Below are 22507 nucleotides of genomic sequence, written 5' to 3'. Positions count from 1 at the left end.
TGTGTGCGTTTGAGGAGGGGTATGACATGCGGATGTGATAAAACGAAATGGGGATGGGCTGTATTAGCTCATGACCAAGATCAATGCATCGTGAGCTGACTCAGGTTAATGACCATTCGGCGATTCTAATCGCGATGGAACATGCAAGAAGACGTCCATGACACTGAACTACCGAACGATGAAAGGTGTCGGGCTGGAGATGCCTAAAGTCCAATTCTGTGTGCTTCTAAATCGAGCCGGACTGATTTGTAGAGGCATTGATTTTAAATATCACAGGTATGGTGAAAATTGGACAGTGTTTATCACAGGTATGGTGGAATTGGAACGGCTAATGTTCTGGCGTTCCATTGTATTCGGGCTTATAGGAATTGTTGACAACTCACATGATGGTAGAGATGACAACTTGAATGTTGTGTGGTTCCCAGGTGCCTTTTACTTATGATTGCAAGTAAATAATATTATATTATTAAAAATAGTGATTATTTTCGAAGAGCTACCTAATTTCTTGTTTAATTGACAATCTTAGCATAGTTTCCTGCACATATTTGGTAGAAAAAAGGAAGATTAAAAACTAAATTCGATAGACAGACTCTACGTCTTCAGGAAACTAGCATCTTTCAACGCTGATTGGTCAGCGCGCGCTAGCAGCCGCCAGCTTGTCCCGGCACTTCGCAAAGAACACATACCTTTAGCTGCAGTTCGTGTGCTTGAGGGTGAGTCACGGACGTATAAATAAACTGGACTGACGATCCCAATGGACCTCCTATGGAAGATAGTGAAGCCGACAAGGCGCCATTTTACGTTGCCAAAAACCCGTGCTCTGAAAGGTCTACGAACCATTACAATTGGAATTGCGTCTAAACGGATGATCAGATCGAGATGCTGGTGGTACCGTTCGATGGGTAATGCTTTGAGGCAGGTGATGATGCATGACACAGGTCATTCGGTGTCACGTGGCGCATGCCACGTGCCGACAAAGTCGGGAAGGGCAAAAACCTTTAAGCGACGCTCCAAATTAAACCGTGGAAGGCACAGGTGCCAAATTCACAGGTCACATGTCCCGGTGTTTGACCATTACCATATGGCATGCTCGGCAGCAGGGGGTGCGGAATGCACGCGCCAGGGGCGAAAAACATGTTTTGAGGATGCATCCTCCGATTCCGGAAAACCTTGACCTAGGCACACCAAATTTGGCACACTGACACTACTGGACGAGCGCTTTAAGGCGCTGTGCAAATAGATGTGCTGGGGTACACGGTGCACGTGCTGTGCACGTGCAAACCTTTTGATGTTGCACTCTGTGTCACATATACGGGCAGAGCGGGTAGCGCTAGCAAGCTCAAAGTGCCAAATTTACACAGGCCACCCAGAATGCATTTCAGCATAGTTATTGAGCATATCTATCTCCTGGTGAACCCCAAAGGTGCGCTCTGCACGTGCAAAAAATTATCCGCGCCGGGCGGTGGGGATGCTTGGACACCCCATGGAGGTTTATGTAAATATCTCGAAAACGGCGTTGTGGAGCGCCGCCGTTTTTAGCACACCCTTTCATGAATCTTTTTCACACATGCTGCATAACTTTCAGACCCAGGTCACTCAAGGTTAGGTCACCAGGTTACGTCCAAGTGGCCTTACCTTAGGAAAAGTTATAATGCCCGTCATAGCTACACAGACTGAACAATCGGTCTAAAACGTTGGCCTATAGTCGATGGTCGATAGTCGATGGTCGATGGCCACCTATGGTCGATGATGACGACAACAACGTTCGTCGGTCCCCCTGGTCGGCTCACCATTTAGGTGCTGATCCATTTGAAAATGGGAGATGATATCACTTTTGCCTACTCCAGTAGGTACCCATCACCCTCACGTGAGGCAAAGGACACAAAACATAGACGAGCGGTGTCGCCTGAAGAAGTTCGTTATGTGCTGGCAATAGCTAGTACCACAGTTTGATAAACAAATCACCAATTATCTCAAAGCAAGAATTGAGAGTAACCGCAGATTGGTTGATACGGTCTTTAAAACGGCAAGCCATTTCTTTTTGTCAAATTCGGGCTCCAAAACTTTTAGCTACCCAGCAACGCAAATTTACGCTACCATCGCCCGATAGCGCAGCATAAGCATCTTTGTTTCCACGTTGTTTGCGCCTGTAGTGATACTGTACCGCAATAACCATTATCTTCATCTTTCACCCATAGATGGCAGTAGCAGAGATGTGCGTGATGTTGGCGTCGGATTCGGATTCGTATTCAGCGTCGAGTACCGAATCACTTGAAAACGTCATATCTGGTCAATTCGGGGACGGGGAGCACGAATATGACATTAATTTTGCCCTAGCAGGTATCCCTTATCCCTTAATCGTCCCTTAAATGACGGGGCGCGCCAAAAGTGCCTCAGGGGTTCTTCCGATCGCGAAAATAATGGTCCCAGGCAATTCCCCGGGTCGATATCTAGCCGCACCACCACTAACTTCACACGTGCCTCACATCCCTCATCCCTTAATCGTCCCTTAAACGACGGGGCGCGCCAAAAGTGCCTCAGGGGTTCTTCTGATCGCGAAAATAATGGTCCCAGGCGATTCCCCGGGTCGATATCTAGCCGCACCACCACTAACTTCACACGTGCCTCATATCCCTCATCCCTTAATCGTCCCTTAAATGACGGGGCGCGCCAAAAGTGCCTCAGGGGTTCTTCTGATCGCGAAAATAATGGTCCCAGGCGATTCCCCGGGTCGATATCTAGCCGCACCACCACTAACTTCACACGTGCCTCATATCCCTTATCCCTTAATCGTCCCTTAAACGACGGGGCGCGCCAAAAGTGCCTCAGGGGCTCTTCCGATCACGAAAATAATGGTCCCAGGCGATTCCCCGGGTCGATATCTAGCCGCACCACCACTAACTTCACACGTGCCTCATATCCCTTATCCCTTAATCGTCCCTTAAATGACGGGGCGCGCCAAAAGTGCCTCAGGGGTTCTTCTGATCGCGAAAATAATGGTCCCAGGCGATTCCCCGGGTCGATATCTAGCCGCACCACCACTAACTTCACACGTGCCTCATATCCCTTATCCCTTAATCGTCCCTTAAATGACGGGGCGCGCCAAAAGTGCCTCAGGGGTTCTTCCGATCGCGAAAAGAATGGTCCCAGGCGATTCCCCGGGTCGATATCTAGCCGCACCACCACTAACTTCACACGTGCCTCACATCCCTCATCCCTTAATCGTCCCTTAAACGACGGGGCGCGTCAAAAGTGCCTCAGGGGTTCTTCTGATCGCGAAAATAATGGTCCCAGGCGATTCCCCGGGTCGATATCTAGCCGCACCACCACTAACTTCACACGTGCCTCATATCCCTCATCCCTTAATCGTCCCTTAAATGACGGGGCGCGCCAAAAGTGCCTCAGGGGTTCTTCCGATCGCGAAAATAATGGTCCCAGGCGATTCCCCGGGTCGATATCTAGCCGCACCACCACTAACTTCACACGTGCCTCATATCCCTTATCCCTTAATCGTCCCTTAAATGACGGGGCGCGCCAAAAGTGCCTCAGGGGTTCTTCCGATCGCGAAAATAATGGTCCCAGGCGATTCCCCGGGTCGATATCTAGCCGCACCACCACTAACTTCACACGTGCCTCACATCCCTCATCCCTTAATCGTCCCTTAAATTACGGGGCGCGCCAAAAGTGCCTCAGGGGTTCTTCCGATCGCGATGCTTTTCCATCTAAACTAGTGATATCAATCGGTTACCAAGGATTTGGTATACCAAGAAAATACCAATACCAAATCGGTTTTTGGTATTTCTGGCCCAAATTTCTTGGTATTTTCTTGGTATTTAATCGGTATCTTAAGCAATATCTTCACAAAATTTTGGTATAATATTGGTATTTTTGGCAGAATAAAAATTGGTTTGGTATTTGGTTTCTGTAGTTGCCATTTCATTGATATTGGTTTGGTTTTGGTTCGTCATTTTCCTGAAAATGACATCTCTAATCCAAACCAATAAAAAGAATGTTTATGCTTCAATCAAATTCATTTAGAAAAGTTTTAAAGGAATTATTTTAAGAATAAAATTACATGACATATTAATTAAATTCCTTACTGTATTCAAATTGTATTGAGAAATATTAATTAGCGTTTTATTTAAAGTTCTTGATAGTTTTCTGCTTAGAGCATTTACAGACGAATGTTGTGCGTGTTGAAATCGGCTGCTGTGTAGATGTGCCACGTTTTAGATTGCTTTTTAAGGATATGGGTGCGAATTTCTCTGATGATTAATAGCATTTTATAATTTGATATCTGTTCTTGATTTTCTGCCGGCATTTTGTTTGAGGCAGTGTGGTCAACTGGTCTTGCTGACGTCAAAAGGTAAGTAGGCATCTGCACATATACGATCATAATTGCAATGAGTCGTTTATATTGTGATTGTGGGCATGGTATAATTGTCATGATGATTACGTAATCTAAAAATATGTAGATACTTTAGGGTCATATCCGTAATTCCCGGTTATTTCTAGGGCATGTGAGAAACTCAAATGTTGCTGTTTCATATACGGCGCGCAATACAATACTCCGTGTTCTAATAGTGCTCACAGACGCTATTTCTTGCTGACGAACACATTAACTGCTTCCTGCAGCCAATCACCGTCCGCAAGCAGAAATCATAGAACACCATCACTAAAAGCATGTGTCACGTGATTATCAAGTGACTTCATCAAGAACAAATGAAAATTAAATATTATGTTTTGTTTCGCACTATAATGTAAAATTTATTTACGATTTCATAAGTTATGTTAAGAAATGATTTACTAATATGAGTATGATGGATATGGATGGCCTTTGTAAACAAGTTGACATCATTATTTGCGATTGTTTATTTGTTAACCCGCCATTTGCTGGGGGGGGGGGCGTTAGACGCCCCCATTTTTTTGGCGCGCTATAACTCCGGTTTGGTGAGGCGCAGCCGCACCAAACTTTGAGTACCTGTTGGCAATTTATGTGGCTATGTTGTGTCAAAATTTCAGCGACATTTTTTTCAGAAGTTTTTTTTTTTTTTAGAAAATGACGTCAGAATGACGTCATCATTTTCAGATTTGGGTCCAAAATAGGTCGGCGTTTGACTCGTCGTAAGTCCGCCAATAATGAAGCAATTTGCAAATTTTAGGGCTCAAATGATAGGAAATTAAATTCTCTACAAGATGGCTATCTCAGATTTTCGAAAAAGTTTGAGTTTTAAGGGTCCAAAATGTCAAACAAATTTTGAGAAAGTTGATTTTTTTTCGAAAATTGTGGGTTTAAAAAAAACTGAGACAGATTGTCCTTAGGCATCATGAGAGGAATCAGAATCCAAAGTTTCAAGTCCGTAGCTCAATATTTTGCCGCTAGAGGGCGCAAAAAGTAGCAAAATATACAATTTTATCTTTTCAAACTCAAATTTTTGGTATTTATGGGGTTCGTAGAGCAAAACAAAAGACATTTTTGGAATTCTGAGATGAAACTGCATCAGATGGCATGTTTTGAATTTAAAATTTTGAATTTTGAAAATTTCGAATTTTCGACCCCCTTTTCACTTTTCACCATTTTGTGGGGGTCAAATCTCAAAATGCTTGCCACCATCGTATTCTACGTCCAAAACTGTCCCCGAAACATGTGACACACGGTATCTAAATGCTATTTTGAAAATTCGACTTTTTGTGACCTTTGGTGACCTGACCCTGACCTTGACCCGTGCTCCAATTCGCTTTAGACACAATGAGACTTTCCTTACATCTTTTGGGCATATGCCAAGAAAGTTTGAGCTCGCTGTTGTCGGTAGTTCGGTCTCTGGGGCCCAAATTGAAAACACCTATTTTTGACCTTTGACCTGAACTTGACCTCAAGTTTGGCCTCTGAGAACCAATTTTAAGTACTGTACTAGTACTGTGAGGCACGTGTGAAGTTAGTGGTGGTGCGGCTAGATATCGACCCGGGGAATCAACTGGGACCATTATTTTCGCGATCGGAAGAACCCCTGAGACACTTTTGGCGCGCCCCGTCATTTAAGGGACGATTAAGGGATGAGGGATATGAGGCACGTGTGAAGTTAGTGGTGGTGCGGCTAGATATCGACCCGGGGAATCACATGGGACCATTATTTTCGCGATCGGAAGAACCCCTGAGGCACTTTTGGCGCGCCCCGTCATTTAAGGGACGATTAAGGGATAAGGGATGTGAGGCACGTGTGAAGTTAGTGGTGGTGCGGCTAGATATCGACCCGGGGAATCAACTGGGACCATTCTTTTCGCGATCGGAACAACCCCTGAGACACTTTTGGCGCGCCCCGTCATTTAAGGGACGATTAAGGGTTAAGGGATGCGAGGCACGGGTGAAGTTAGTGGTGGTGCGGCTAGATATCGACCCGGGGAATCACATGGGACCATTATTTTCGCGATCGGAAGAACCCCTGAGGCACTTTTGGCGCGCCCCGTCATTTAAGGGACGATTAAGGGATAAGGGATGTGAGGCACGTGTGAAGTTAGTGGTGGTGCGGCTAGATATCGACCCGGGGAATCAACTGGGACCATTCTTTTCGCGATCGGAACAACCCCTGAGGCACTTTTGGCGCGCCCCGTCATTTAAGGGACGATTAAGGGATGAGGGATGTGAGGCACGTGTGTAGTTAGTGGTGGTGCGGCAAGATATCGACCCGGGGAAGCGGCTGGGACCATTATTTTCGCGATCGGAAGAACCCCTGAGACACTTTTGGCGCGCCCCGTCATTTAAGGGACGATTAAGGGATGAGGGATATGAGGCACGTGTGAAGTTAGTGGTGGTGCGGCTAGATATCGACCCGGGGAATCGCCTGGGACCATTATTTTCGCGATCAGAAGAACCCCTGAGACACTTTTGGCGCGCCCCGTCATTTAAGGGACGATTAAGGGATAAGGGATATGAGGCACGTGTGAAGTTAGTGGTGGTGCGGCTAGATATCGACCCGGGGAATCGCCTGGGACCATTCTTTTCGCGATCGGAAGAACCCCTGAGGCACTTTTGGCGCGCCCCGTCATTTAAGGGACGATTAAGGGATGAGGGATATGAGGCACGTGTGAAGTTAGTGGTGGTGCGGCTAGATATCGACCCGGGGAATCGCCTGGGACCATTATTTTCGCGATCAGAAGAACCCCTGAGGCACTTTTGGCGCGCCCCGTCGTTTAAGGGACGATTAAGGGATAAGGGATATGAGGCACGTGTGAAGTTAGTGGTGGTGCGGCTAGATATCGACCCGGGGAATCGCCTGGGACCATTATTTTCGCGATCAGAAGAACCCCTGAGGCACTTTTGGCGCGCCCCGTCGTTTAAGGGACGATTAAGGGATGAGGGATGTGAGGCACGTGTGAAGTTAGTGGTGGTGCGGCTAGATATCGACCCGGGGAATTGCCTGGGACCATTATTTTCGCGATCGGAAGAACCCCTGAGGCACTTTTGGCGCGCCCCGTCATTTAAGGGACGATTAAGGGATAAGGGATATGAGGCACGTGTGAAGTTAGTGGTGGTGCGGCTAGATATCGACCCGGGGAATCGCCTGGGACCATTCTTTTCGCGATCGGAAGAGCCCCTGAGGCACTTTTGGCGCGCCCCGTCATTTAAGGGACGATTAAGGGATAAGGGATATGAGGCACGTGTGAAGTTAGTGGTGGTGCGGCTAGATATCGACCCGGGGAATCGCCTGGGACCATTATTTTCGCGATCGGAAGAACCCCTGAGGCACTTTTGGCGCGCCCCGTCATTTAAGGGACGATTAAGGGATAAGGGATATGAGGCACGTGTGAAGTTAGTGGTGGTGCGGCAAGATATCGACCCGGGGAATCGCCTGGGACCATTATTTTCGCGATCGGAAGAGCCCCTGAGGCACTTTTGGCGCGCCCCGTCATTTAAGGGACGATTAAGGGATAAGGGATATGAGGCACGTGTGAAGTTAGTGGTGGTGCGGCTAGATATCGACCCGGGGAATCGCCTGGGACCATTATTTTCGCGATCGGAAGAGCCCCTGAGGCACTTTTGGCGCGCCCCGTCATTTAAGGGACGATTAAGGGATAAGGGATATGAGGCACGTGTGAAGTTAGTGGTGGTGCGGCTAGATATCGACCCGGGGAATCGCCTGGGACCATTCTTTTCGCGATCGGAAGAACCCCTGAGGCACTTTGGCGCGCCCCGTCATTTAAGGGACGATTAAGGGATAAGGGATATGAGGCACGTGTGAAGTTAGTGGTGGTGCGGCTAGATATCGACCCGGGGAATCGCCTGGGACCATTCTTTTCGCGATCGGAAGAACCCCTGAGGCACTTTTGGCGCGCCCCGTCATTTAAGGGACGATTAAGGGATAAGGGATATGAGGCACGTGTGAAGTTAGTGGTGGTGCGGCTAGATATCGACCCGGGGAATCGCCTGGGACCATTATTTTCGCGATCAGAAGAACCCCTGAGGCACTTTTGGCGCGCCCCGTCGTTTAAGGGACGATTAAGGGATGAGGGATGTGAGGCACGTGTGAAGTTAGTGGTGGTGCGGCTAGATATCGACCCGGGGAATTGCCTGGGACCATTATTTTCGCGATCGGAAGAACCCCTGAGGCACTTTTGGCGCGCCCCGTCATTTAAGGGACGATTAAGGGATAAGGGATATGAGGCACGTGTGAAGTTAGTGGTGGTGCGGCTAGATATCGACCCGGGGAATCGCCTGGGACCATTATTTTCGCGATCAGAAGAACCCCTGAGGCACTTTTGGCGCGCCCCGTCGTTTAAGGGACGATTAAGGGATGAGGGATGTGAGGCACGTGTGAAGTTAGTGGTGGTGCGGCTAGATATCGACCCGGGGAATTGCCTGGGACCATTATTTTCGCGATCGGAAGAACCCCTGAGGCACTTTTGGCGCGCCCCGTCATTTAAGGGACGATTAAGGGATAAGGGATATGAGGCACGTGTGAAGTTAGTGGTGGTGCGGCTAGATATCGACCCGGGGAATCGCCTGGGACCATTATTTTCGTGATCGGAAGAGCCCCTGAGGCACTTTTGGCGCGCCCCGTCGTTTAAGGGACGATTAAGGGATAAGGGATACCTGCTAGGGCAAAATTAATGTCATATTCGTGCTCCCCGTCCCCGAATTGACCAGATATGACGTTTTCAAGTGATTCGGTACTCGACGCTGAATACGAATCCGAATCCGACGCCAACTTCACGCACATGTAGCAGAGCGCCTGCATCTATGCTGTGCCGCAGTGCTTTTACAATACGAACTGAGCATTGAGCAAGCGCGGTGTAATACGATTATGTGGTGGCCTGGACCGGTGACCATGGGTGGAGAACCTACCCCGGCCACCCCGGCCGTGGCCGGGGTAACTTTCAGCCAACCCCGGCGCGGCCGGGGTAACTTTTTCACTCTTATAAATCCTAAAACCTGTCTCCAGCCGAGAAAAAGCTGAGTGCTGCCTACAAAAGTGTCTCTCTTTACACTTAACTACCTCTTAAAGTTTTTGAAGATCTATTTATTTTGAGTTTGGGACTTCTGGGCAAATATTTTCATCGCTGAGCCCGATAAGTTTGATCAACATGCAACATAAAACGATATTCAATGGTCGCTATCGTAAGATCACCTTACAATAATATCACAAAAGAAAACAGGTCTAGGGTAATATCAGTGAGACAAAATGGGTAGCATCGAAGAAGATCTGCGGGGCTTAAGGCTCCCCCAACTAAACTGGCACCAGGATGGGGGCGCTATCGAAAACGTTGAGGTGGGAGGTAGAGTAGGCGTTATACGCCCTTTTAAACTCGGCTGCTGGGCTGCGTGGCGGGGAGTGGCAACGCCGTTTGAAAGAGCGCTAAACATAATAAGAGAATTTTCGTCATATTTTAGGCTAGCACAAAAATAAAACCACCACAGGACATTAAAGTCAAATTTTCCCTTTTATAGCGCGCTTTGACAGCTTTTCTTCCAGCTTGTGATTTAGAGGACCTAGAACACTGCAAACAAAACATTTGATAGCTTTTTTTAGGACTCGCTCGCGAGTAACATTTCAGGTGAACATGAAAACCAATCGTTTGTCTTCAAGAGGGCCACAACTCAAAATTAACATTTTTGTGTGGAAAAAAGTTTCGTCTTTCTAGGAAATACCCAAGCTCTGCAAATGACATGAACGCAGACTTTTAAAGCATGATTATCTAGCAAATTCGACCAGTGATGTCCTGACCCTAGGTGACCTGGGAGCGAAATTCAGAACCACGATGCGAAACTGATTTATTATAACCTTAACTGAATTTCACACAAATGCTTGCCGCGGTTTCACCTACACACGTAAAATCATCTGGGGACTAAGGCTAGCAACGCCTCCGGCCCCCAACACTATCGTGAAACTTAGTGAAATGAGACGAGTTCACTTGATGTGACCTGTTGGCCTGACTTGAATGAGCTGAGTTAGGATAAAATGTTTATCCTTTAGCAAACACAACATCCATTATTACATTAAACGGAGAATGGGTTTGTTGATAACCGTTTACAAATACTATTGAGCATGTCGTCTTTCCCATGACTACCAGTCGCCGGCCGGGGTAACTTTTTCAAACATTCTCCACCCATGCCGGTGACCGCGTCACCGCGGCCAAGAAGAAATGGCTCCAACTTGACTGAGTTGCGGTAAATCAGCATCTGATATTAAGTTATTATTACGAGACCATGTTTGGCCGGAATCGTGATTCGGCGTACGTCGGCGCGCACTAGCAGCGCGTTTGCTGTCTTTTCGTGGCTTCAAGCGTTCAAACATGTGATGTGATGTTGGTCACATGCAATATGGTGATTGGTGGGTGTCAAGGTCACGTGAAAATTAGGTCAAGGTCACTGACCTTTAATGACCTTGGTTCACCTTTTCGAGTTTTACATGTTTCTAGGACAGTTTTTGGAGCTGATTTGATTTCGAATTTAGCATTCAGTTCAACATTTAAGAAGTTATAGTTTTAGTGCATTCGTAACATGTTACGACGCCATCAGTGGTGGTGGACACCTACTATGGATAAGCTACTTTACTATGGATAAGATACTTTACTATGGATAAGATACTTTACGTATACCTATATGGTGCTCTTAATAATCGCCGCCAACGTTTTAGACCGATTGTTCAGTCTGTGTAGCATGACGGGCATTATAACTTTTCCTAAGGTAAGGCTACTTGGACGTAACCTGGTGACCTAACCTTGAGTGACCTGGGTCTGAAAGTTATGCAGCATGCGTGAAAAAGATGCATGAAAGGGTGTGCTAAAAACGGCGGCGCTCCACAACGCCGTTTTCGAGATATATTTACATAAACCTACATGGGGTGTCCAAGCATCCCCACCGCCCGGCGAGGACATAGGCGTAGGAACGTTTTCGAAAGTGGGGGGGCCAGGGTCCCAGAGGTCCAAAACCTAACCTACCCCCAAAATCCGATTTCTCCTCGGATTTCGGCCACTTTGTTTTCGCAAACATGCTCAGAGGTAAAAAAAAAATCGAGACAAAAAAAGAAAAAAATGGTTGAAATTTCAGGGAGTCTCCCGTCCATAAGCTCAAACTGATGGACGCGTTCCCCTGACCTCCGCAGCCGTTGGCACCCATGCAAATTCCAGAGGCATCCAGCAACTTTTTCATTACGAGCAAGCGTGAAACGTGCAAAGCGAGTCTTTTCAATATACCTATAAAAATCAGCATGAACGGCCCAGCTAGGCTCAGCCAGGCCTATAACGTTTTTAAGAGGTTTTATATCAGCGACCACTGCAACTGGGCTGATTGACTATCACTTATCAGAGGCCGGTGTGGGATTTTTAGACGGTCTGGGCCTTCAGAGGCCAGTTTAACCCTCCACGGCCCGGTCCTATAGGTTTTCTACATACGCGCTGGCCGAAGGGGCGGGCCGGCGGGTACGACCCCCTCGCCGTTTCGCCCCAGGTTGAGCTAGCGCGTCGCGGTAAAACGAGCGTGTGCGCCGTTACGGGACGCAGAGATTGATACCCGATTTTATGGTCCTAGGTCAACCGGTGACCTCTGACACCGTTCCGTGCTTCTATCCTCAGGATACTGAAATCCTTCTCCTCCACACCGCAACCCCCTCCGGGCTGGACAGGCAACTTTATCTCATGCGGGCTGCTCCCTTGGAGCGGCACCGCTGCTCCCGAGGGAGCGCACCCCGTAGCCGGGTGCAGTGAGTGCCTTGGGGCTGGGTGGCCTGTCCTCTGGACGGGCTCAGCCCCGGCGACTCACTAGGGTGCCTGCCCAGACCAATGTCTCCCCCTATATCCTATCATCCTTCCGGCTCTGAAATGGTCTCATTGGGCCGAAAGGGCCTAACCCAACAAAACAAACAAAAACCGGTGACCTCTGAGGTCAGGTCAAGTGCCTCAAGGCACGGTTCCGTTTTTGGTGAATAACTTCGCAAAAAATGGCCGCAGAGCCGCGATTTTGCCAGCATCGTGTTCGCCTCTCTCAGGCGCGTCGAATGATATACTTTTTGTTTGGGTGAGGTAAACTTAGGGTGTTGACCTCGGGTCACGGTCAGGTCGGCGTCCCCAGGTCACGAAATTGGTCGAAGGAGGTCATGTCGCATATCATTCGATTCGGCAGGTCTTCTTGAGTCCATAGGTGGCTTTCCCGACTCGCTAGCTCAATTTGATCGGTACCTAGTTATTGACGAAAAACTAATAAGACCCTTATAACTTCATAAATGACGTCGCGCAAGGTCAACATTGCAAAAGTGACGCATCGAACCTTGCAAGGAGTGCATGAAATCACGATTCGGTGTGCTTGAGATAGTTGGAGATCGATCATTCCCGGCGCCAGAAAAAGTTTTCAGTTTATCCCCATTGACTTATACCTAATGGTGAGGTCACGAAAATGACCTGACCTCATATGAACTTTAGGAAAAATCCGAGATAAACATTATACAAGTTGAAAGACTCCTATTGGATACTAGGTCCTCCAAGGTTCATTTCCCTGTGAAATCTCCTCTGGCAGTGAGGGCGTTGCGAAGTTGCGACATCTGAAGACCGTGCAGAGGTTCACTTATGACCACATGGGTCAGTGACCTGATCTGACCCGAAAATGCGGTTGGTGTCAAAAGATCCCGTTTGATTCAAAGGTCAGGTATGCCAAGCTTCAGCTCTCTATCGCCGGCGTGTTCGGAGCTATCGCGAAAAAAAAAAAAACTATGGAGGGGCGGCACCCCCCCCCCCGGCTGGCGAGGGTTAAGGCCCTCAGAGACCAGTACAGGGCCTGCAAAGGGCAGGATGAGACCTTAAGATGCCGACTTGGGCCATCAGAGGCTAATGTGGGTCCTTACAGGCCAGTATGGGCCCTCAGAGGTCAGTGTGGGACCCTAAAATGCCGGCATGGGCCGGTGTTGGACCCCAGAGGCCAGCAGAAGACCCTCAAAAACCAAGATGGGCCTCAGAGGCCAGCATCGGGTCTTCAGAATCCAGTGCAAGGCCCTCAGAGACTAATGCGTGTCCTTACAGGCCAGCATGGGCCCTTAGAGGTCAGTGTGGGGCCGTAACAGACCGGCATGGGAGGGACTTGGAACCTAGAGACCAGCGGAGGGCCCTCATAGGCCAAGGTGGGCCCTCAGAGGCCGATGCGGACCGTTGGAGACCGGCATCGGATCTCCGGAATCCAGTGCGGGGCCCTTAGAGGTCAATGTGGGACCCTAAAATACCGGCATGGGCCGGTGTTGGAACCCAGAGACCAGCAGAAGGCCCTCAAAAACCAAGATGGGCCTCAGAGGCCGGCATCAGGTCTTCAGAATCCCGTGCAAGGCCTCATAGGCTAATGTGGGTCCTTACAGGTCAGCATGGGCCCTTAGAGGTCAGTGTGGGGCCCTAAAAGACCGGCATTGGCCGGCGTTGGACCCCTCAGGCCAAGGTGGACCCTCAGAGGCCGATGCGGACCCTTAGAGGCCGGCATCGGGTCTTCAGAATTCAGTGCGGGGCCCTCAAAGGCACCTAAAGGCACCCCAGAGACAGAAATGAGGCCACCAGAGGCCGGTGTGAGGCCCTCAGACGCCGGCTGGGCCCTTGAGGCCGGTTTAGGGGCCCTCAAATGAGGTCAATGTGGGTTCTCAGCGGTCAATGTGGGCGCTTGACCGCCACTGAAGGGCCCTCCGAGATCAGTGTAGGACCCTCAAAGACTGGTTTGGGAGCTGTTAATAGCTAGCGTGGGATTCTTGAGTCTCGTGACAATCGAATAAGGGCCAGAGCCCCATACGCCCATGGGGGCCCATTGGTTGTTTGGGGGGGCCAAATGATATGATGGCCCCCTGATTAGCCTTTGGAGGGGGGAAGGGCATGGCCCTGATCCCCCTCTGCGACCGTCACTGCACTGAAAGTGGAAGGGGGAGGGGCAGAAACAGACATTGCTGGCCCCCAGCCTGTTTGAAACGAGGCTGAGGCACGGTCACCCTGGCCCCCAGCTAGTACGTCTTTGACGAACTATGCCGACCCCAAGCAGATAAGGTCAAGCGTTGGTCGTTTGTATACGCATTCTCCTGCACCGTGCTAGTATTGTCTTAGTATTGCCTATACCTTTTTAGTGCTCGCTGTCCCGCGCCTCGTATTCAACAAAATGCTGTCACCAGGACTCACAGTCTTGTCTCTGATATGGTTTCCTTCATTGAGTGAAGGAAATTGTGGTCAATAACGCTGTAGAAACAAAAAGGAATCCTCATTAAAGGGCAAGCTGAATAGTTGTCAAGTTACCGGGTGGTAGGTTAGGTACAGACAGACACTTAAGTCAGCAAAAAGTGGGGGGGCCAGTTAACATTGCTGGCCCCCCCACCTCCGAAAGTGGGGGGGCCATGGCCCCCCCGGCCCCCCCTGTTCCTACGCCTATGGGCGAGGATAATTTCTTGCACGTGCAGAGCGCACCTTTGGGGTCCACCAGGCACCAGGAGATAGATATGCTCAATAACTATGCTGGAATGCATTCTGGGTGGCCTGTGTAAATTTGGCACTTTGAGCTTGCCAGCGCTACCCGCCCTATACCCGCATGTGTGACACAGAGTGCAACATCAAAAGGTTTGCACGTGCACAGCACGTGCACCGTGTACCCAAGCACGCCTATTTATACAGCACCTTAAAGCGCGTGTCCATCAGTGTCAGTGTACCAAATTTGGTGTGCCTAGGTCAAGGTTTTCCGGAATCGGAGGATGCATCCTCAAAACATGTTTTTCGCCCCTGGCGCGTGCATTCCGCACCCCCTGCTGCCGAGCATACCATATGGTAATGGTCAAACACCGGGACATGTGACCTGTGAATTTGGCACCTGTGCCGTCCACGGTTTAATTTGGAGCGTCGCTTAAAGGTTTTTGCCCTTCCCGACTTTGTCGGCACGTGGCACGCGCCACGTGACACCGAATGACCTGTGTCATGCATCATCACCTGCCTCAAAGCATTACCCATCGAACGGTACCACCAGCATCTCGATCCGATCATCCGTTTAGACGCAATTCCAATTGTAATGGTTCGATGACCTTTCAGAGCATGGGTTTTTGGCAACGTAAAATGGCGCCTTGTCGGCTTCACCTGAATGGAGGTGGTTGCGGGTCCAGTTTAATTATACGTCCGTGGGGTGAGTGGTGTGCGCGATATGAGCGCTGTTCGGCAGCCGGCTATTTTGTGTGCAGGGTATGACGTATTTCGCGAGCCGACGTCACAGGCGGTGACGTCGGCTCGCGCGCGAGCCGAGCGCCAACGACAAACTAACGGGAACCCTCGGACACCCTCAGTGAAATGCTCGCAATTTGATCAAGTTTGATGCTGTTTATCACATTTTTAGTGCATAGAGAATAGTTTGACAAGCATGTGAGTATCTGTTGCTTTCTTTGGTTGAATTTAATCGAAGTGGTATCCACAGCAATGTGTGTGCATCTCACATCTGTGAGCTCAGTAGGCGGAACTATGGTCAAGCGTACCCATTTTCGGGAACGCATTTTCGTTCCCATGTTTGGGAACGATAAACCCAAATATGGGAACGCCATGTAGGAATTATTTAAAACAAGAAAAAGAACCGTTAAATGACGTCCAAAAAATATAAAACGATCGTGAACCGCCTGATATTTGTCTCAATATTGTTGGGAAAGAGTTTGATATTGTAAGGCCCATCGTAGTTTCAAATCGTTCCCCTATTTCTAAAGCAGTCCATCATCCGGGCCGCGAACCCAAATTTGGGAACGCTCTCGTACACTGGCGCTGCAAGCGTTCCTTATTATGGGAACGGCGTACCCAAAATTGGGGACGATTTCACCGACGCCTTTCAGGGGCTCTTTTCATTAACAAGCATCATGTCCAACGCCGCAAATTATTGTTAAGCAACAATCATCAGATGACCTTTCCGGCAAGACCGTCGCATGTTTCGCCCGGTCTTCTGCGCTTTTATTCCCGTCGATCTCGCAGCGGGCACGCCCCCCTCTGCAGGATTACGTAATTCACAACGCTCAGCGATGTTCAACAAGGTCTTCCATACCTATATCCACCGTCCGCGCCGAGGGTGGAGACATGTCAAGCACCTGTCTGTTTATCACCGATAGTTGACGAGCACAAGGAAGTATCCAAAAATGGGAACGCTGAATATGTTACACCCTCAAAACACCTAGTCCCATGGAAAATCTAGTTTTTTCCTTTCTTAATGAGTGTAAGTGGCAAAAGGCCTGGTAGGATGGGCACGAGGAATGATCGAAATCAGCATAAAAATTATAAATAAGCCACACAGAGCGACCTATATAAGAGAAATTCCCCAAAAACGATCATGCTTAGAAACACGGAAGACAAAAACCACGCTCATGACGCTCCTTATAAAGCAATGCTAAACAGCTAGCATCCAAATAAAATATGTCTTTCCGGGCTAATAAAATACAGCTGAATAATTTTAAACCACTGAAACTGAGTTTACAGCAGTAGATCGGTAAAATCACTGACATTCCACAATGTTGTGCGCCCCGAGACCAAACGTCAACAATATTACCTCGGGACTGTCCGCGTGTTCGCTTGCATATGTCAGCATCTGGTGTCGCTAGTATGAAACTTCATAACCAGGCGAAAATTATCATACTTGACCTCAAAATGTAAAAAACGCTTCATTTTCCTTTAAATTGCATGTTAAATGTAGTATAACCCATGTTTTCACCATTCCGTCATTTCAAAAAAATCATTAAAAATATCATTCGACGGTCAATTTCCTTGTTCAACGGTCAGATTAAAGATAATTTTATAGAGATTTAGTAGATACTTAAATTAGCGTGCACTTTTTTGAGACGTGATGCACTAATGAGTTTAAGTGGGCGAACGGCCGAAAAATTACCTTCCGTTCCCATAAATGGGAACGCCCGTTCCCATATTTGGGAACTCCGTTCCCAAAAATGGGAACGTTCCTATATTTGGGTACTCATGACCATAGTTCCACCTACTGAGCTTGATCTTGATTTCATCTTGATCTGCTTCATTACTTGTGTTATAATCAAGCTGGTTAATGTTGATGTATTTTTTTCATATTGTTAGTTACTTGATATCCCTGTCCCATTGTTTTGCCAATCCAAATCACACCACATAATTTTGCACTTTGTAATGTCATTTGCGCAGACTTGTTACCTAGTTGCTAGTGATGACAGCTCTGAAATTTGTACATTTAGATGAAGATGTTCATTATTTTACAATGAAATCATTAAAGGATTAATTAAAAAATAGGCATTAGTAGAGCAGACGTCACACGAAGGTTTTCCAACCAAGGAGAGGCGCTGTAGGTTTGTAGGTTGTCATACCTATGTAGTAACCTTGTGTGTTATTTTATCTACAATTTCTTCAGCCACCTATTCCCAGTGGCGCGGGAACTTCTTCCAGACTGGGGGGGCTGAACCATAATAGAAATCAACCTAGGGTTCCCCCAAATCTAGTTTTCTCACCGGTTTTAGGCCACTTATTTTTCAGACCTTGGCCTTTTCAACAACAAAAAAAAAACACGAAAATATTTTCAAAAAGTGAGGTATTCCGTCTCAGCTGAGTGAAGAAATTACCGTTTTGGCAACCTGGAGTAAAGGTTTTAATCTGCCAAATGAGTTGCCGAGCCAGTGAAATAGGTGGATTTTTCACTTACATGTTTTCTTCCTTTGCGACCCACAACCCCTAATTTGGGGAGGACAAGCTGCCCAACGGTTCCTGGCCTCATGAAACGTTGTGGGGCACCGCCCCCACTGCCGCAGAGTTGTGGGGGCAAGCTTCCCCCACTGCCCCCTCCCCAGTTCCCGCGCCTATGTATGAATCTATGAAATTATGTTGGTAGATTTCCGATTTCGATTCCTCCAGCTTGGGGGGGGGGGGGGCTCAAATACATTACGAGCCCCCCCAGCCGAAAAGCTGGGGGGCTCAACCCCCGCTAGCCCCCCGGTTCCCGCGCCACTGCCTATTCCTTGCATTTTTTGTGCTCTATGCTGGCGACAAGGCATGGGTGGGCAGACAACTTGGAATAAGTTTAGTGGCGATTGAGCAGTTTTAATGCTTTCATCAGTCTGCATGTCTATTCCATCCAATTGCCTTAGCAGTGAGCGTTATTACGGCGGCGTCCGTGGGTTCTTTGCTTCCAGCAGCTCTCCTGCCGCACGTCTAAAGACTCCGCCGTCAGCCAATGGCCCGCGTGGACCGCGGCGCAGGCATCGGCAACCGCGGCCACGGCATTGAGCTCGACGAGAACGCCTCGGACGAGTCCGACTTTTTCCTGGTGCAGACCGGACGCGGCGACAGCACCATTCACAAGATTCGGCCGGCCGGCTTCGCCACGGTGCCGGCCGGCGGCGCGCCGCTCAGGGAGGCGCTGCCGCACCCGGGCCGCAACAGCTCGCCCTCCTTCTCCAACACGGTGCGTGACGCGCCGCCGGCCGGCCGAGGAGCGGGGGCGGGCGGGTCTGGTTCGGGTCGCTGGGAGGGCCTGATGGTTTATGGGCGGTCACGCCATTCAGAAGCCACCGTCTCGAAGCCAGCCACAGAACCACTATTGTGCAGATGGCCTGACGTCTCTGGAAATGGCTGCAAAAAGGTGTATTACGTGATGTGATTTTCGAGTGCGCCGTGGCTGCTTTGTCTGGCGGGGCTTGGTAACGGGCCTACACAGTCACACTGAGCTATATCGGCACACATCCTGTATTCATTTTGATCACGTCTGTCGTCAACGGCCGCCGGATACTGCCCGCCCACCCATTTACCGTCCCAAGGGGCCAATCGTATAAAGTGCCGTAGGTACTTTCCTATGCACGGCATTTGGTAGCATATGCAATGATGCTGATATTGACAAATGTGTATCTGACTAGAGAACTCTATTCCTGGGAACAACAAATTATGATGGACTGAATTGCTTACAAACATTTTTGCATTTAATAGGCGTTTGTTATAGCTGAACTTTTGCACCAGCGATCCCAAACCTTTGGTATGACACTTGTCGCGAATGGATCCAGGGACCGTCAGACCCGCCGTCTGACATTCTCCTGCCCTCGGCGGCCGGCAGGGCACGGTGCCGGCAGCGCCGCCGCCGCCCTCCAGCGTCACCCGGAAACGGAAAATCGAAAAGGAGGAGAAGGACAGTGCCGAGCGCGAGGGTCGCAAGACGCGCACCGACCAGCACCACGGCGGCGCCGGCCACGGCGTGCCGATGGTGTTCGAAAAACAGTATCTGCGCGTCGAGCACTCGCCTGTCGACGGTGAGTGGTGGCCGGCGAGTGGCGACTCTCGCCGGCCTGCCCGGTTTTTGTCTGCTCCGCTCTCTGAACACACGCTTGAGTGTCGTTGAATGCAACCCTTTGGACGGCAGCAGGTGCGGCGAACGCAGGCAATAACAACGCAGTTGCGCCCATAATTCCTAGTAGTTAAATTAAGGCAATGATAACACAAGGATTAAGGATATCAAGCATTCATACCAGACGTAGTCCGAATAAAATATTTACCCCAATTACGTTTAGATAAATGTGCTAGGGCATTCATAAGAAATTATCAGCGAACATCTTTCAGCATAAGGCACATATCTCGTGTTTGGTGATGCTTCCAGGCCAACATTAAGAGTTAAGACGCTGGAAAATCATTTTGGCGTTCATTGACCATGCATTTTTGTCGTTTAACCCGCGCCCCGCTGGGGCTCCTGGATTTCCACGCCCTGCTAGGGGGGAGGGGATTGAACATCCCTTTTACTTCGGTTCCTGGTCCACGTAGCGACACGTGGTAGGCGTTGCTCGAAAGAGCGTCAAAACTAATGACGAATTGATTCGGCTATTTTTTAGATCATGTCAACGATCAGGTTACCAGACGTCACCGAAGGTCAAATTTCGCCTATTCTGATTATTTTTGACAAACCAGCGCATATCTCGGAGATGAATAGAGCTCCAGCGCCGCAGAGAAGCGCATTTGTTAACCCTGGTAACGTTCTTTCTGAACAATCCTCTCAGATCCAACCTAAGATCGACACCCAACGCTTTGGCCTGCAGGGGGCAAAAACTACCAAGTACCAACATAGGCGTTTTCATTGCAGAAGCGGTTTTTCTGCAATAACTTTTGACTAAAAAATGCACGAGAAAACTTGCATGAGCTAACTTTTGCCGGTATCGTGTTCCTCTCGTCGAGACGTGTCGAATGAATTATAATTTGACGTTGAAAGGTAAATTTGAAAATTTGACCTCAGTTCAAGATCATGACATGAGCGAAAAAGGTCGTCTTGCATATCAGTCGATCTGTATCGTCGAGCTGAATACATGTAAGGTGTTTTCATCGCTCTATTATGCCTATATCAAAAATGATAAGCAAAAAAAAAACTGAAGAATACCTTTCGCGACCTGTGGTGACCTCAGGGACATAAAGAGAGTTCACGAGCTTAATCATTCAATTCGATACCTTATATTTATATGTTTATAATGGATACTGGAGAGAAAAAAATTGACCTGACGCTAGGTCACCGATATCAAAATTCCGAGATATACACCTTTTACGCCCAATTTAGGCGGCAGTGCTGAGTGCACACAGTTCAGTAAAAGTGCAGGTGATTTCGACAGTACGGCATAGTCTGTCAAGTGTCAATAGCGAACTGTCGAAATGGGTTGCGCCATTACTGAACTGCACTATGTCACTATTTGCACTATGCACTATGTCTGCATAGTATTTGCATTTGCACTAGTTATATGCACTATGTCTGTATTTGGCTGTAAAAAGGGATACAATTTATACATACTGTTGGTCTTATCAATTGCTGAAAGTTTCAAAGGGATCCGTCACTCGGTGGAGCTATGTCAAGCACTGAAGTTCCAGTTCTGAGGTGAAGTCACTTGACGTGACCTGGTGACCTGACCTTGAGAGACCTGGAGCTGACATTTTTAAATGTGCAAAAAAAGATGCATGATAAGGTGTGCCAAGCGCCTCCCGTTTTGAGGATATTCGCAACAACCCGCAAGGAGAATGTTCTTACCCCCCCCCCCCAGCAGGACTGGGGTTAATGAGGGCGTGTTTTGTGGACCGAGATCATCCGATTCAGGTCATAAAGGCAGACATGCGCCGTCCTGGGTTGTAAAATTGCAGAATGGCCATTGCCGGCGAGGTTTAATTACACTGAAGGACATATTTGTTGTCTCCGGCGAATGAAGTGATGGGGAGACGAATATTCTCGCTTTTTTCGCCGGTAAGCACAAACCCAATGCGCATATTTAATGATATTTTCTAAGGTACATATTTTCATCCAGTTAAAAATGATTTATGTATGATGGAGACCTGCACTCCTTATTATTAATTAAAACGTCTGACATGTCTTAACTTCGCTGTGATTATAAGGCCCAGACTATAAGGCCCAGACCCCAGACTGTTTCCTGTTTTCATTGAAAATGGAAAACGCAGCAAAAGATTAAAACTAAGAATTTTTAAAAACTGCGAGCAAAGCTATGGACATTGCACAGGTATCCTACAAAATGGCTCTGTTGGCCTTTCCATTTTACTTAGGAACACCTTTAATCGGATCTATACAGTGCACTGAGCCGGGAGCTTATTTACATGATTTCAATCATGTGATGCCCGTCCGAGCCGGTTAGTGCGCCGCGAATCGCGCTGGTATGGTGTCCGTCAATAGGCCGTATAGCTGTGGCGTTACCGTGTCATTGCGGACGTCCACGGCGCGGTCTCCGTCGGCGCCCGGCGCCTGACGGGAGGCGCGCTGTGCCTCGCCGGGGGCGGGAGCGCGGCGCCAAGTCTCGCTGCTAGCGCGGATACGCTGACAGATGAATACGCCACCGCGGTAACTGGTGACACCTCGGCTATACGGGTATTCCTGTCCACGGGCTCCCCACCCGCGCTGGAGCGAGCATCCGTGTGCTGACGCCTGTTGATGTTTTGATGCTAATTACTATGCAATGTCGTGAGAAGTTTGCAAACGGACAAGCACTACATGGCGCGATGTACCGTATCATTGGTTTCTGAACGCAATGCTGGTACCGTAATATTAATATCAAACCTT

The 22507-nt window shown here is 48.7% G+C and overlaps 1 protein-coding gene across 4 annotated transcripts in view; it reads left to right on the top strand.

Annotated features, from left to right (window-relative positions):
• The first annotated feature begins 15645 nt into the window (after window positions 1-15645).
• The window catches only part of LOC122367058 (upstream-binding protein 1-like), a 106234-nt gene continuing 99372 nt past the window's right edge, over window positions 15646-22507 (top strand). Inside the window, exons 1-3 of one of the 4 annotated variants that reach the window (XM_043339836.1) lie at window positions 15646-15846; window positions 18621-18889; window positions 19532-19724. In XM_043339836.1, the coding sequence (XP_043195771.1) occupies window positions 18659-18889; window positions 19532-19724 (424 nt within the window). In that variant the 5' untranslated portion in view covers window positions 15646-15846; window positions 18621-18658. Of the gene's footprint in view, window positions 15847-18617; window positions 18890-19531; window positions 19725-22507 lie in introns of all 4 variants that reach the window. The other 3 variants (XM_043339837.1, XR_006253988.1, XM_043339839.1) reach the window with 3 other exon arrangements.

The sequence above is a fragment of the Amphibalanus amphitrite genome, unplaced genomic scaffold (genome assembly GCF_019059575.1).
Source record: "Amphibalanus amphitrite isolate SeventyFive unplaced genomic scaffold, NRLGWU_Aamphi_draft 000847F_arrow, whole genome shotgun sequence".
NCBI classification, from domain to species: Eukaryota; Metazoa; Arthropoda; class Thecostraca; order Balanomorpha; family Balanidae; genus Amphibalanus; species Amphibalanus amphitrite.
This window is presented reverse-complemented; position numbering and strand designations above follow the sequence as displayed.